The sequence below is a fragment of the Rana temporaria genome, chromosome 11 (assembly GCF_905171775.1).
Source record: "Rana temporaria chromosome 11, aRanTem1.1, whole genome shotgun sequence".
NCBI classification, from domain to species: Eukaryota; Metazoa; Chordata; class Amphibia; order Anura; family Ranidae; genus Rana; species Rana temporaria.
In genome coordinates this window covers 55820544-55835215 of record NC_053499.1, presented here as the reverse complement: position 1 = coordinate 55835215, position 14672 = coordinate 55820544, and the positions used below count along the sequence as shown (strand labels likewise).

Genomic DNA, 14672 nt, shown 5'->3' with positions numbered 1-14672 from the left:
AGAACGAAGAGTCTGTAGGTGGGCTCAAATTATATGAGTTAAGTCCTGTAGGCATGGGGGGCGGAGCCTATACCCCAGCTGTGCTGACATGGAGCCGTCAGGAAACACACATTACAGACCTACAGACTCAGATTCCAACAATAGACTTCAGTACACGAAAAAGGCCCATTTAGGCTGGAACCCAGGGACAACCCCGCCCCCCCATCCCTGCCGCCGCCTCCCTATCCATGTGCCCGGCCCCCTTCGGGGCGCTGAACAAATGGATTTCTATGGCGTGGATGGGAGGGGTGTTTTTTTAAGCATGTGATTAGAGCCAGGGGCTATTTTCACACTACAGTGCCTCTCCGCCAATCAGGAGGCAGGTTGGTGAGACCTGTTTCCTGATTGGCCAAAGCATCAGGCAAACCTATTGGATGCCTAGCGGCGCTTTGGCAAGCGGAGGAAGCATGAGAGAAGCAGACACCTCCGACGCTGCTGCTGCCCCCACTGAGTGTGGAGGAGAGTGGAGACACAGAGGATGCTTTTCAGCCCTCTAATGCTCACCTATATACCATATCTCTAATGCTCACCTTTATACCATATCTCTAATGCTCACCTATATAACCTATATGTAATGCTCACCTATATACCTTATCTGTAATGCTCGCCAATATAATATATCTGTAATGCTCACCAATATACCATATCTGTAATGCTCACCTGTATACCATAACTGTAATGCTTACCTATATACCCTATCTCTAATGCTGACCTATGTACCCTATCTGTAATGCTGACCTATGTACCCTATCTGTAATGCTGACCTATGTACCCTATCTGTAATGCTGACCTATGTACCCTATCTGTAATGCTGGGCTATATACCCTTTCTGTAATGCTTAACTATATACCCTGATCTGTGAGGCTGAGCTATATACTCTGTCCTGTGATGCTGAGCTGTATACTCCTGACACTACGGGTGGAAGCAAATGGAATACAGGGGACAGAGTGGGTGGAATTATATAAGGGGTGGGGCTTGTGGGGAGTAGGAGGGTCAAAAAGGTAGGGTCTGGCTCCCCCATCCTAAAACTTCACCAGCCGCCACTGCTGGAACCAGGAACCTGTGCCTTCTCAGAAGCAGCAGCAGGCTCCAATAGCAACAGTATTTTCTATAGCAGCAGCAGCATCCTTAGTAAGCATCCCAGTGCTTTCCCAGGCTCTCTATGAGTTCCCTCTCCATAGGACCTCCAGTGACAGAGTCACCTCTTGTACACTATCCCAGAAATGAACTCTCCTTTCCTCTCTTCTCCCTGAGCCCAGGGCCACACTGGACAGGCAGTCTCCTTCTGCTCTCAGGTCTCCGTACTAACCACATGCAAAGCCTTCCTAGGCCCCTGGCCTAGTCACTCCCCACACAACCTACCCAGGCAGCAGTCAAGAGAAGAGAGCTCACATGGTCCTCCCCAAATATTTAGGCTACCCCCTAGCATGCACCAGTGTCAATAAACCACCTGTCGGTTGGCTAGAGGACACATATGTAGTATATACATAACTCAGGTTTACTGTATCTTCTCACCCTATTGCCATAAGTACCAGTGACTTCAGCAAAAAAAGAGACTACAGCTGCACTGAGTTTAGGAAAAAACCAAATGAACAAGTAAACTAATAAATTAGTCTGGGCTAACTATTACCCAGCTTGTCTATATTTGGGTAGTAGCCCCTGTCTAGGACAGGGTACAACACATATACTGTAATTGATGTTTTCTCTTTGTGTATTGGAACCCAGTCACTATGTCATATGGAGAGAGTAAATTCTCAGCAATTAAGATTGACCTCCCATTTCTACTTTTCTCTCCAGATGCTGAAACTAGAAACTCCAAATGATTCCTCAGCGTTGACTTCCAGAATGACCCCTATTGATCTTTTTCGCACCCCAGCTATGCGGAAAATTACCATCTTCCTCTCTATGACTTGGTGATGAATTTGTTCTTATTTTATAAATGGATATTCCATGATAACAATAACAGTGAAAATTCACCTAACTATTCATAATTTAAATGTTGGTAGGTGCTAGAGAGTAATCACCTGACAATTTCTTATCTTACTTAAAGAAACCCATCGAGTCATATCTGCATTTGGGTACCTGACTCTGTGCACCCGCTGTCACCATTATGTTGAGGTCCCATTCCCTATTGTATTGTTATTCACTTTTATATTATGGGGGTGCAGATACATGCAAAGATGATTGGGAACACCAAAAATTCTCAGATCGAGGGGGAACAGAATTGAGAATTATGGCAAAGAGATATTGAGGTTGGAGTAACTAAGACATATAAGAAATCATTAGAGTTAGCCCTCCGGGCTCCAACTGTAACTAAAATATACATTTTAAGTTAACTTAAAGCGGTGTTTCACCCTGCAGAACAACTTTTTAGCATAACATTCGACATAGTAGCACGAGCTACAGTATGCCTGTCTTAATTTTTTTATCCCCGTACTCACAGTGTAATCGTACATAGAAGATTCCGACTGCCCACGGGGAATGGGCGTTCCTTTCAAGAGGGAGGGTGATTGACGGCCGGCTCTGGCACGTCACGCTCCCCGAAAACAGCCGGAGTAGGTCTCGGCTCTTCATGGCGCCTGCGCACAGACTATGTGCAGGCGCCGTGAAGAGCCAAGCCTATTTCGGCTATTTCCGGAGAAGCGTGACGCGCCAGAGCCGGCCGTCAATCACCTTCCGTCTGGATTGGAACGCCCATTCCCCGTGGGCAGTCGGATTCTTCTATGTACGATTACACTGTGAGTACGGGGATAAAAAAATTAAGACAGGCATACTGTAGCTCGCGCTACTATGCCGAATTTTATGCTAGAAGAAAAAAAAATTTTTTTTTTTTTTATAGGGTGAACCCCCGCTTTAACAACCACTTGCCGACTGCCTAACTAGAAATATATGTCATGATTTTGACGTTAAAAATACCATTGGTATGGCAGGAGCTAGCTGCCATAACCCTGGTATTTTTTTTTCCCATAGGCGGCCGGCTTTTAGATAAAAGTGATCCCAGCAGTAGATTTGCCATGAGATCACTTTTATAGGCAGCAGGGGAGAAACCAATCCGATGCGGTTAAAGTGTCAATAACATTTTTTACTTTATCATTTACTTTTAATGCAAATGAGAGATCTAGGGTCTTTTTGACCCCATGTCTCTCAATAAAGAGGTCCTGTCATGCTTTTTTCTATTACAAGGGATGTTTACATTCCTTGTAATAGAAATAAAAGTGATCGAAAATAAATAAATAAAGGGACAGTGTAAAAATAAAAAGTCAAATAAATAAGAAAAAATTATTTAAGTGCCCCATCCCTTCTTTCTTGTGCTCTAAAGTGACTTCATTAAGTAAGTCGCGCCCACATATGTAAACAGTGTTCAAACCACACATGAGAGGTATTGCCGCGATCATTAGAGCATGAGCAATATTTCTAAGAAATTTAAAGCATCGCCTATGGAGATTTTAAGTACCGTAGTATGACGCCATTTCACAATAGTGCGGAATTTTAAAGCATGGCATGTTAGATATCTTTTTACTCTGCATAACATCATCTCTCACATTATTTTCATTAAACTGTATGTTTTAAAAAAAAATGCATTTGAAAGACCGCTGCAACAAATACAGTGTGACATAAAATATTGCAACAACCGCCATTGTTTTCTCTAGGGTCTCTGCTAAAAAAACATATAAGGTTCTAAGTAATTTTCTAGCAAACAATACAGATTTTTACTTGTAAATAACAAATTTAAAAAAAAAGCCTGTTCTTTAATTTAAAGTGACCAATTTGCCCTCACGCAGTGGGGTTGATGAACTGATTGGCCCAAAGAGTAAAGCCTTGTACACACGATCGGATTTTCCACAGACAATTAGCTAGATTCTCACAGATCGCCGCAACTTTAAGGCGGCGTAGTGTATCATATTTACTCTACGCCGCCTTAAGTCAGAGAGGCAAGTACTGTATTCTCAAAGTACTTGCCTCCTAACTTACGGCAGCGTAGCGTAAATGCGGCGGGTGCAAGCGCGCCTAATTCAAATTCGGCTAAGGGGGCGTGTTTTAAGTTAATGGGGCTTGACCTGACGTAATTGACTTTTTTTTGAACGGCGCATGCGCCGTCCACCTACATTTCCCAGTGTGCATTGCGGCAACGTACGCCGCACGGGCCTATTGATTTCGACGTGGACATAAATGACGTAAATCCCTATTCACGAACGACTTACGCAAACAACGTAAATTTTTAGAATTTCGAAGTGGGAACGGCGGCCATACTTTAACATTACTATTCCATCTATTTGATGGAATAACTTTAGGCCTGCTAATGCGTTACGTAAACGGCGTAAATGTACTGCGTCGGCCGGGCGTACGTTCGGGAATAGGCGTATCTACTGATTTACATATTCTACGCTGACCGCAATGGAAGCGCCACCTAGCGGGCAGCCTAAATATTGCAACCTAAGGCCTTGTACTCACGACCGGATCTGTGCGCTGGAAACTGTCTGCCCGACAGTTTCCGGCGTACAAGGCTGATTTGTGTTTTGTTCCGCTGGCGTGTACACACCAGCGGACCAAATTCCCGTCGTACCGGAACGCGTGCACGTAAACTACGTACGACGTCACTATAAAGGGGAAGACCAAAGTTAATGGCGCCGCCCTCTGTTCCTCTTTTGCTAGTTACGGGTTTGCTCGTGTTAGTGAAGGTTTGGTTAGAGCTGATTCGCGCTTCTCGGTCTCCAGGCTTTGACAGCGTGTATTCACGGGTTCAGTGCGTGTGCTTGCGGTAACGTAGTTGTCATTCGGCTATAGGCAAGCAGGTTGTTTCTGCTTTAGCAGTTGCATCCTGTGCGCTCGTATCTGTTTGTCACGCGTTTGTCGCAGGTAGTGCTGGATTTGCGAGTGCTTTCTGTTTCAGTGTGTTCTTGACTGACCAGCCGGCCGGTTTGAAGCCATGATGGAGCAGCAGCGTCAATTTTCGCGAGTTGGTGCTGTTTATGGGATGGCTGCTGGATATGTTCATTTGTCCAGTACTTTGGCCAGAAACAGGGGGCGGAGGCGTTTCTGGACCAAGAATTGGTTGCGCCAGCGTGACCAGTTCTCACATATGCCTCTGCTTAGGGAACTCCAGGAGAATAATCCTAATGACTTTAGGAATTTTCTCCGCATGACGGACCCCGTATTCAACAGTCTGCTGGAACTTCTGTCCCCCTATATCACGAGGCAGGACACTGTGATGCGCCAAGCCATCACGGCCGAGCAGAGGCTTATTGCCACGTTGCGGTACCTGGCGACTGGGAGGAGCCTGCAGGACCTCAAGTTCTCGACAGGCATCTCTCCGCAGGCGCTTGGGGTCATCATACCGGACACGTGTGCTGCCATCATCAAAGTTATGCATGAGGAGTATATTAAGGTAAGTTTCCTGGCTGTAATAATGTTGCTAACTAACTTTATTTTTAATTTCCCAGATATGCTGTGTGTTTAACTAACATTACCTTTTCTCCCTATGCATGTTGATATAAGCTTTACATGTTTTATTCTTGGCCTACCTGCATATTTCTCCCTTACCCAATATTAACCTGTCCAGCATGCTATCCTAGGGACAAACCCACCTTGCCATTTTTTCAAACAGGACTTTTTGTTTTTTGTGTCCCCCCCCCCCCCCCTTCAAACTTTTATTGTCCCCATCAGAGGGCTGTGGAGTCTCTTAATGAAGTGGCCCTATATATTTCATTTCCCAAATTCTCCATGCACATTTTTCTAATGCAATTTTAATACTGTGAACTGTCACAAGGATGCTTGTAGGATGTTTTTGTTACAAAGTACTAAATCTCTATTTTTGTTTGTCCCCACAGCTACCCTCCACACCACAGGAATTGCAGTCTGTGGCTTCCCAATTTGCCCAGCGGTGGGATTTTCCAAACTGCGGTGGAGCAATAGATGGGAAACACGTCCGCATTGTGCCCCCACCCCGCTCGGGGTCCTACTATTATAATTACAAGGGTTATCATAGTATTGTGTTGATGGCGGTGGTATCGGCACAGTATGAGTTTCTATATGTGGACGTGGGGAAGAACGGCCGGATGTCTGATGGGGGAGTGTTCGCACGGACTGATTTCTATGATCGTCTCCAAGCTGGTGGTCTGGCATTGCCACCAGATGAAGATAATGTGGAAGGACTTCCGTTTGTGTTCCTAGCGGACGAGGCTTTCGGGCTTGGTCCTCACCTCATGCGGCCTTTTCCCCAGAGGACCCTCACCTCAGAGAGGAGTGTGTTTAATTTTCGGTTGGGCAGGGCTCGGAGGGTAGTCGAGAATGCCTTTGGGATACTCACCAACCGGTTCCGCCTGTTCAGGACATCGATACATCTGGCGGAATATAAATTGGACACCGTTGTATTTGCCTGCTGCATTTTGCACAACTTTTTACGCAGGCACTCCCAGACGTACCTACCCGACATCGGTTCTGAGGCAAGACTACCCTCAGATCCCCTTCCCGGGCTGGACACTGGTCGCGCTGGCTTGGCCCCCCAATCAGCTCGTGAGGTACGCGACAAATATGTTGAGTACTTCATGGGTCGGGGGGCCATTGCTATGCCAGATCATATTTCTTTCTAATTCGGCCCCCAAAGAAAGGAATATTCTAAAAAATAATAAATAATTAGACCATTGGACTTTATACAGTTGTTTGTCATTAATGCTTTTTCTCTTTTTCTGTCTTCCTGGTTCTCTAACTAACTTCTTCAATTGTAATGCATAATTGATTTCTCCACTTTTAGTAACTAACCACATTTTGCACAGTATTCACTCATCTACAAACAGGGTATTGAGTCTAGAAATAAGAAGCAACTCCATTTGTAAATTTTGAGGTCAAGTATTTTAATTTTTGCTTGTTCATGACCCCAAAAATTATTTTATAGTTTTTTCATTACTCCCTGCTTTTGTACTTAGGAGTCTACAAAATTTTTTTTGAATTTTTTTTTTTTTCAGGTAATTCAACCAAAAATATTATGCAGATTATACATTTATTAACAAGTTCACTTTTTTTTTTAGCAAATATAGTTAGATTTATTGTTTACATATATATATATATATATATATATAGATTATTTTTGGTGGGGTGTTTACCGCCTTAATTTTTTTTTTTGGGCATATTTTTTATGCACAAAAAATAATAATTTTTTGAGCATTTTTTTTGTTTTTGGTGTGTTTTTCTAAAAGTAAATTTTTAGGTGAGATTTTGGAGTCAAATCTCTACTTCACTAAATTCAGTGATTAGAGAGATTTATAATTCTATATATATATATTTTAAATTTTTTGGCGTTGTTTATTCTTTATGGTCTAAACTTTATAGTATCCCAAAATGTTCAACATGGTCAAAAAGTAACAAAATCCAATTCCAAAAATATAAAAACTCACAACAGCAGTCAGTCATGGTGTGCTTTCACACTGGAACACGCCAAAATTGGAAGATACACACATTCAGTGCAAACTCGCCAAATGTCATTGGTTCAACAGACAAATGGCCACATGTGCTATCTGACATCATGGGTGATCAATGTCTGTGTTCTGTGGGAGCAAACCCTTCCTCTCAACTACTTGAGGATGGAGGAGGGGGTTGGACCCACAAAGCACAGACATTAGATATTCTGTGATGGCAGATAGCACATGTTGGCACACTGTGTGTGTATCTTCAAATTTTGGCGTATTCATTATTCAAACTGTAAAAATGTTTGTGGGGGCGGGGGATGGGCGGGGGGTGTTTCAGTCTTTGACACGGCCCATCATGTCAATAATGTTTTTAAAATTAGATTCGATGACCATCATTCTTTGCCGCATATTGTCCATTTCCGTGCTGCATTCCAAAAGGACATTTGTTACATTCTGTTCCATGAGAAACATCCTTTCACGCATATTGTGCATTTCAGTGCTGCACTCCATTACCTGCTGAATAATTATAGCAGCACTTGCACGTGAAAATATTGGCACACCATCCTCCTCCCCTAAAAAAAAAAAAAAAAATGGCATTTACAACATTATTTTTCGATGAGGCCTATCTACATATGTTTTTTTGAAGCAAGCTAGGGTGACACTGACCTGATGGGCTTCTCCTTTCCACCTCTTCGACATCTTCTATCACTCCTCCTTCTTCCACCACCTCCCCATCATCTTCTATCACTCCTCCTTCTTCCACCACTTCCCCATCATCTTGGACTCCTCCTTCATCCATCAATCCACCTTCTTTCAATTCGCCAAATTGTTCTTCCGCCACTTGCCCTTCATCTGCTATAACTTCTAAGTCCAAAATTACTTCTTCCTCCTCTCTTCCTTCCTCCTTTCTTCCTTCCTCCTCTCCTTCCACATCCTCCTCTCCTTCCACATCCTCTTCTCCTTCCACATCCTCTTCTCCTTCCACATCCTCTTCTCCTTCCACATCCTCTTCTCCTTCCACATCCTCCTCCTCCTCCACATGTTGAGATGGCAGATTTTGGCCTTGTCTGGCCCTCTCTGCCTCCTCCAAATGCTGGCGACTTCTTTCCCCTGAAATAAACCAAAAAAAATGTAGACTCATCAGCACACAGATATTGGAGAGCATAAATCGCACACATTGCTTAGAAGATGCTTTCATTTAGTTACTTTTATCTTTCACCAAACCTACATTTTGCAATTACTTCTATATGGCAAGCTCTGATCCTGCCCCTTTTTAGCAAAGTGACACACATGGATGTCCCCCCTAAACTGTATTTCTGGGAGACCCTACCAAAACCCATTTTTGATTTGGGGAGACACAGGTGCTCTGCATTGCAGATGTGAAAACATCTGCTTTATTACCACTGTTTTTAGAATGAATCCTGTTTGCCTTTCCCATTCTCATACTTTTTGTTTCTAGAACTAGCTTTTACACAATGTTTACAAACAAAGTTTTTGGCCAGTGAGCCATGTCCAGGTGTGTTGTTCCTGGAATAACCGAGCCTTTCTGAGAAACTATGTGATGTTACGTTGTTTACTAAGAACACTATTTGTAAATATGTAGTTATTTATGTCCTAAAAAATAAATGACAACATGTCTTTAAAATTACAAGCAGGCCAAGGAGGCAGATGGTGAAATATACATGGCAACACATTATTGCAGACAATCACCCCCCCCCCCCCCCAACCCCAATATATATTTACTTACTTTTACGCAGAATTTTAAGTATTTTCTTCATCTTATGTGGCTCCCTCAATTTTAAGTCTGACCATCGTTTCCTCAGCTGTTCCTTGGACCTGGTGATCCCAAACATCCTCTGCATTCTCCTCGCCACCTTGTCCATAATATGTGCCTTTCGGCGGTTAGGGGTCTTGTATGGCCCTAATTCACCATCATAGTCCTTCTTTCGCATGATGTAAACTAACTCCACCATTTCCTGGAACCGCATATTAGTGGCTTTATATCTTCTTTGCCTTGATCGGGACGTCCCTGCCTCTGTCCCTTCACTTGTGGCATGAGAGCATCGTGCCCGCTCGTGTGACATCGCCATCTTTCCTTTCCCACAGAGATTATGGGCGTGGAAAAGATGAATTCTTACGCCATGGGCGGAGAAGAGGGCGGCGTTTAATACATACGCGGAGTGTAGAGAATGCAAACAACGTGTTTACGTCGGTTACGCGGAGAATCTTCGAGCGCATCCAGAACATACACAGTTAACGCCATATTTCCTAAACTCATTGATTAGGGGCCTCGCAAAGGTGACGAGGGCGGGGTTTAATAAATACGCGGAGTGTTTAAAAGGTTTACGCCGTGATTACGCATCTTACGCGGTAATTAGGCGAGCGTGAGAAACGAGGAGCGAGAGACAGGAAGGTAAGGAAATTAAAAATGTGATCAGCAGAGGCCTTGAAAATTTAGACACATGGGATGGGGGTTTGGGCTGTTGGTTGCACCCTTTTTAAGCTATTCTGTCTATGGGGTACCACAATGTTATTTTGGTTTCCAAATGCTTTTGGACACCTCACAAAATAGAGATGTGAACAATGCTGTACCTCATTGACAAGTTTTTGAATGGTGTATTCAGATCAGGCAAAGTATTGTTCAAGTGTTGGTTGTACAGAGGTCATTAGGAAGTGTCTTTTATGTCATCCATTGTCAGGGGCAGGAGATCTACACATGAAAGAGTGCCTAGATGAAAACTGTCATTTGTAAGCATTGTTTATTTTTCTATATTTAAAATATTTACTGCAATGTGAACAATGGCTCTGCATCTAGCAAATCAATGTTTGGTACAAGCAATGCGGCCGAGCTGCCAATCATTGTTTAAACAAGAGAGACTGTGTTTGTAATTAGATATAGGTAATAAATTTGAAGACACATATTAGATCAAGGTCAACGCTGATCCTTTGGAATATTTATTTTTCTGTGGTTTATGTTTTTGTAATCTAGACTCAAAAAGAAATATAATTTTTGAAAAATTACAATGGACCTCCTACAAAGCAAGGAATCTATAGAGGCCTTACTCCAAAAATATCAGGAGACGCCCATCCTGTGGAATTCCAAGCACTCTTTATATTGCAATAAAGAGGTACGAGCGGCAGCACTAGAAGAGCTAGCAAATTATATGCAAACTTGGGTGCCAGGATGCACTGCCAACATGGTGAAGGATAAACTTGCCAACCTCAGAAGCACATACAGGAGAGCATACAAAGCTAATAAAAGCAAAAAATCGGGAGCAGCAGCAAGACAAGCAAAGGAACCCAAACTGTGGTATTATAAACAGATGGCTTTTTTGCGGGACGAAATGGAAGGCAGGAAAACGATGTCCAGTCTTTCTTCCAACCTTTCCTCCATGCTACCTTCCAGCGGACCTTCCCCAGATGACCACAGCCCTGCAGAGTCGGAGGAAGAGGGCCTGGCTGACAGAGATGCAGATCTGCCACCCTTCGATGAGGAGGTATAGTAGTTTCCTCTATATTTCTGGCGTAAATAATTATTGGTGGATTAATGATTAGATATTGTAAAAAAAAAACCAAGCTGGGAAAAAGCAAAAAAAAAGGTGTTCAGACAAATAGGTGTCAGAGATGACAACTGCAGGGGTCAGAAGTAGAGTGTATTCAAGTAATAATGAACAGAAAATACAAAACGAAAAACATGAAAATGAGTGTGGTTTTATTAAGCGAAATTGTAAAAAATGTCCTTTTTTTTCCACACAGGAAGAAGAGATCAGCCAGGAGGTGGCAGATCCTCAGGTGTCTGTCAGCCAGGAGGAGGCCGGGGTCAGTGGCAGCCAGGAGGAGGCCGGGGTCAGTGGCAGCCAGGAGGAGGCCGGGGTCAGTGGCAGCCAGGAGGAGGCCGGGGTCAGTGGCAGCCAGGAGGAGGCTGGGCCCAGTGGCCTGCAGCAGGTCCACCCGGCCAGGAGAACCACCACCAGCCAGTCTTCTCCCCCCCAGGTGAGGCCATCAGGCCGAAGGAGGCAGTTGAGGCCTGTGGAGGAGGCAAGCCTACGCATGATCCAGGAGGCAAGCGCCATCATGAGGGCCCCCCTCAACCCCACAGAGGCCTTCAGTGCCTCATTGGCCCATGATTTAAATGAAGGGGAGGAGGACCAGAGAAGACTGGCAAAGGCCCTGATGAACCAGGTCCTTTGGTGGATGCAGAGGGGCCTGCTGACCCCAGACACTGGGCTATGTGACCCGGCCCGGCTTGCGGAACACCATCCTCCTGCTGCCACATCAACCCCACCTGCAAGACCCCGTGTTCGATCCGCTGGAAGGCTGCCTGGAGGGAAGGCTGGAAAGAGGAGGAAACGTTGATTTTCTGCCTTCCATTTCCTTCCACATAAAGGACATCTTGTTTGTACTACCACAGTTTGGGTTCCTTTGTTTGTGTGCTGCTGCTTCATATTTTTGTGTTTGGCTCCTGAGGCTTGGAAGTTTATCCTTCACCATGTTGGAAATGCAAGTTTGCATATAGTTTGCTATCTATTCTAGTGCTGCCGTTCTTTTTATTTTTTGTGATGACATTTGCCTGAATAAAAGGCTTTTTGCTTTCATTTGAAAACATGTCTATTGTTTGTTATACTGTGGGGATTATTAGGCAGCAAACCTTTAATAAATATACAATGGGTAATTTACAAAGGACACACTCCTTGGGGGGGGGGACATTTGGTGTGCCAACATGGTTTAATATTCTCTAATGAAACACCAAAAAAAAAAAATAAAAAAAAAAATTGAAAAAAACATGTAAAAAAAAAATATTTTAAATGGTGACATAACTAGAAACAACAAAAAAAAAATATATATGCACATTCCTTTACAAAAATGACTACTATAAATTATGGAGGACCACCAACCAAAACACACGTCTGGCATAGAAAACATTATTAAAGGATTACATCACAAGCAAGAAATGTGACATTTCAGTATGGGACAACTCTATTGAAATTGCATCAGCAAGAGAACGGGGTTATTCTAGCAAGAGAAGAATTAATAAAACGAGGCTTGAAAATGTGGTTTAGTGCGCCTTTTTAAGACATTGTTCTCTTGCTAGAATAAAAGGTTTCTAATGACGAATGTGCCATATCCCAAACAAACGCGAGTTTTACCTGAACGAGCGCTCCCGTCTCCTCATTTGGACTGAGCATGCGCAGGGTTTTTGTACGCTGCTTTTGTGTACAGACGACCGAACATGTCTGACGGACACGATTCCAGCAGACTGTTTTAAAGCAAGACCAGGAAACAGTTGTTCGTTGGAAAACGGTCTGGCCGACGATTGTTTGCTGGAATTCTGTACGTTACTGCCTACACACGAACGAACATGTCCGCTGAAACTGGTCCGCGGACCAGTTTCAGCAGACATGTTTGGTCGTGAGTACGGGGCCTAAGATAGGACGGCGCAAGCCGTCGTATCTTAGATATGTTTAAGCGTATCTCTGTTTGAGAATACACTTAAACATAGGTCGGCGCAGATTCTGAGTTAGGTCGGCGTATCTACTGATACGCCGACCTAACTCTACCTGAATCTAGCTAAAAGTGTCAGACTTTTGTCCGAAGGGCATTGGCCAGGAACTTGTCTTGCAAACAAACGGCACACAATTGTCGGCCAACGAACTAGAACGTAGTTACGTACTACGTGGTTTTTCAGCTCTTAAGCGCCACACTTTGGACACCTTCTGTCGTGTTTGGTGAGTATTGCTTCTGAGCATGCGTGTTTGTACTTTGTACTTTTTTCTTTCCAATAACAGTTTAATTCAGAAAATTTTTCAATACACGTATACATGTAGGATCAATCTCGATAACAATATCTAGAGGAATGGTCATTAACATACTGGATAATGTCTAATAGTCTACTCAACCAGTTATGTGTCCATTCATGTAGTAGCGAACTTTTCGTACCGAGTATCAGCTACATAAGCTAGTTAAGTGCTATGAACTAGGCAAACCTTTCAGTGCAGTGTTATACTAGTGAACATTTTCGTATCACCAGTGGGTTCACAGGAGATGAAAAGAAGAGGAAGAGGAAAAAAAAACAAAAAGAAGGAAAGATAAGAAACTGTAAAAAGAAGAAGGGGGAGGGGGAGAGGGGAGTGGAGGGTATGGGAATGGGGAGGGAAATCATCCGTGCGGCTCAAGTACCTGATCAGGTTATCTCCTCTCGGCGGTGCCAAAGCTCCCAGACCTTGTCGTGGGCCTCCAGTCTGTCTAGCATTCTGGCCGTCATCTTCTCCATCATTTCCACATCTTTTATTCTGGCATATAGGGCCTCAGGGGGGGAGGGGCAGAACGCTTCCAGTGCAAAGCCACCAGACAGCGCGCTGCCGTAAGTACATGCCTGGTCAATTTCTTGTAGGGTACTGGGATGTTTGGTGGGGGGAATCCTAGCAGATAAACCTTCGGAGTCAGGGGGATCGTCCTGTCTAGAAGTCGGTCCAATAATTGCTGGACCGAGTTCCAAAAGGGGACGATCAGTGGGCAACTCCAGTATACATGGATAAGCGTTCCTTTGTCCTGCTGACAGCGCCAGCAGCGATCTGAAGTGTTCGGGTAGATGGCATGGAGAACATCCGGTGTCATGTACCAGAAGTAGAGGATTTTGTATATGTTCTCCTTGTAGAGAGTGCAGATCAAGCTTTTTGCTGCCTGGGACCAAATCGTCCGCCAGTGTTCCATGGATATCTCCTCGCCTAGGGCCTTTTCCCACCGAAGCATATATGCATGTTTGCTCCCAGTGTCCGTCGGCCGAGAGTTCAATATTTTATATATATTTGAGATCAAGCCCCTCTGCGCTGTCCCCGCCAATATCAGCCTTTCAAAAGCCGTTGGGGGGGAGAACTGCAAGTTTGGAGCGAACGTCAGTGCATAGTGGCGTATCTGGAGATATCCATAGAACTCCTGGCGCGGCATGTCATGTTTGGCCTGTATGTCCTCGAATGTGCGTATTTTACGGGTCAGGGGGTCTACTAGGTTCCCATAATGAAAGAGGTTCCTCGTTGTCCATGGGGCTGACATTCTGTGGGTGAGACTATCCGGGATTTCGGGGTTGCCGGTGAAAGAGGTCAAGAGGGAGCTGTCTGAGGCTAGCTTGTGTTGGCGTTTCAATTTTCGCCACGTGCGTCTGAGCTGGGTCATAGGACCTAACATGCGGCCCGGGTCCACCTCCCCCTTCGCATTCCATAACAAGTTATTTGG

The 14672-nt window shown here is 44.2% G+C and overlaps 1 protein-coding gene across 1 annotated transcript in view; it reads left to right on the top strand.

The window, feature by feature from the left end:
- The window catches only part of LOC120917338 (solute carrier family 22 member 6-like), a 106507-nt gene that overhangs the window by 48909 nt on the left and 42926 nt on the right, over positions 1–14672 (top strand). The window contains exon 6 of the mRNA XM_040328560.1: positions 1837–1952. Within this exon, the coding sequence (XP_040184494.1) occupies positions 1837–1952 (116 nt within the window). The remainder of the gene's footprint in view (positions 1–1836; positions 1953–14672) is intronic.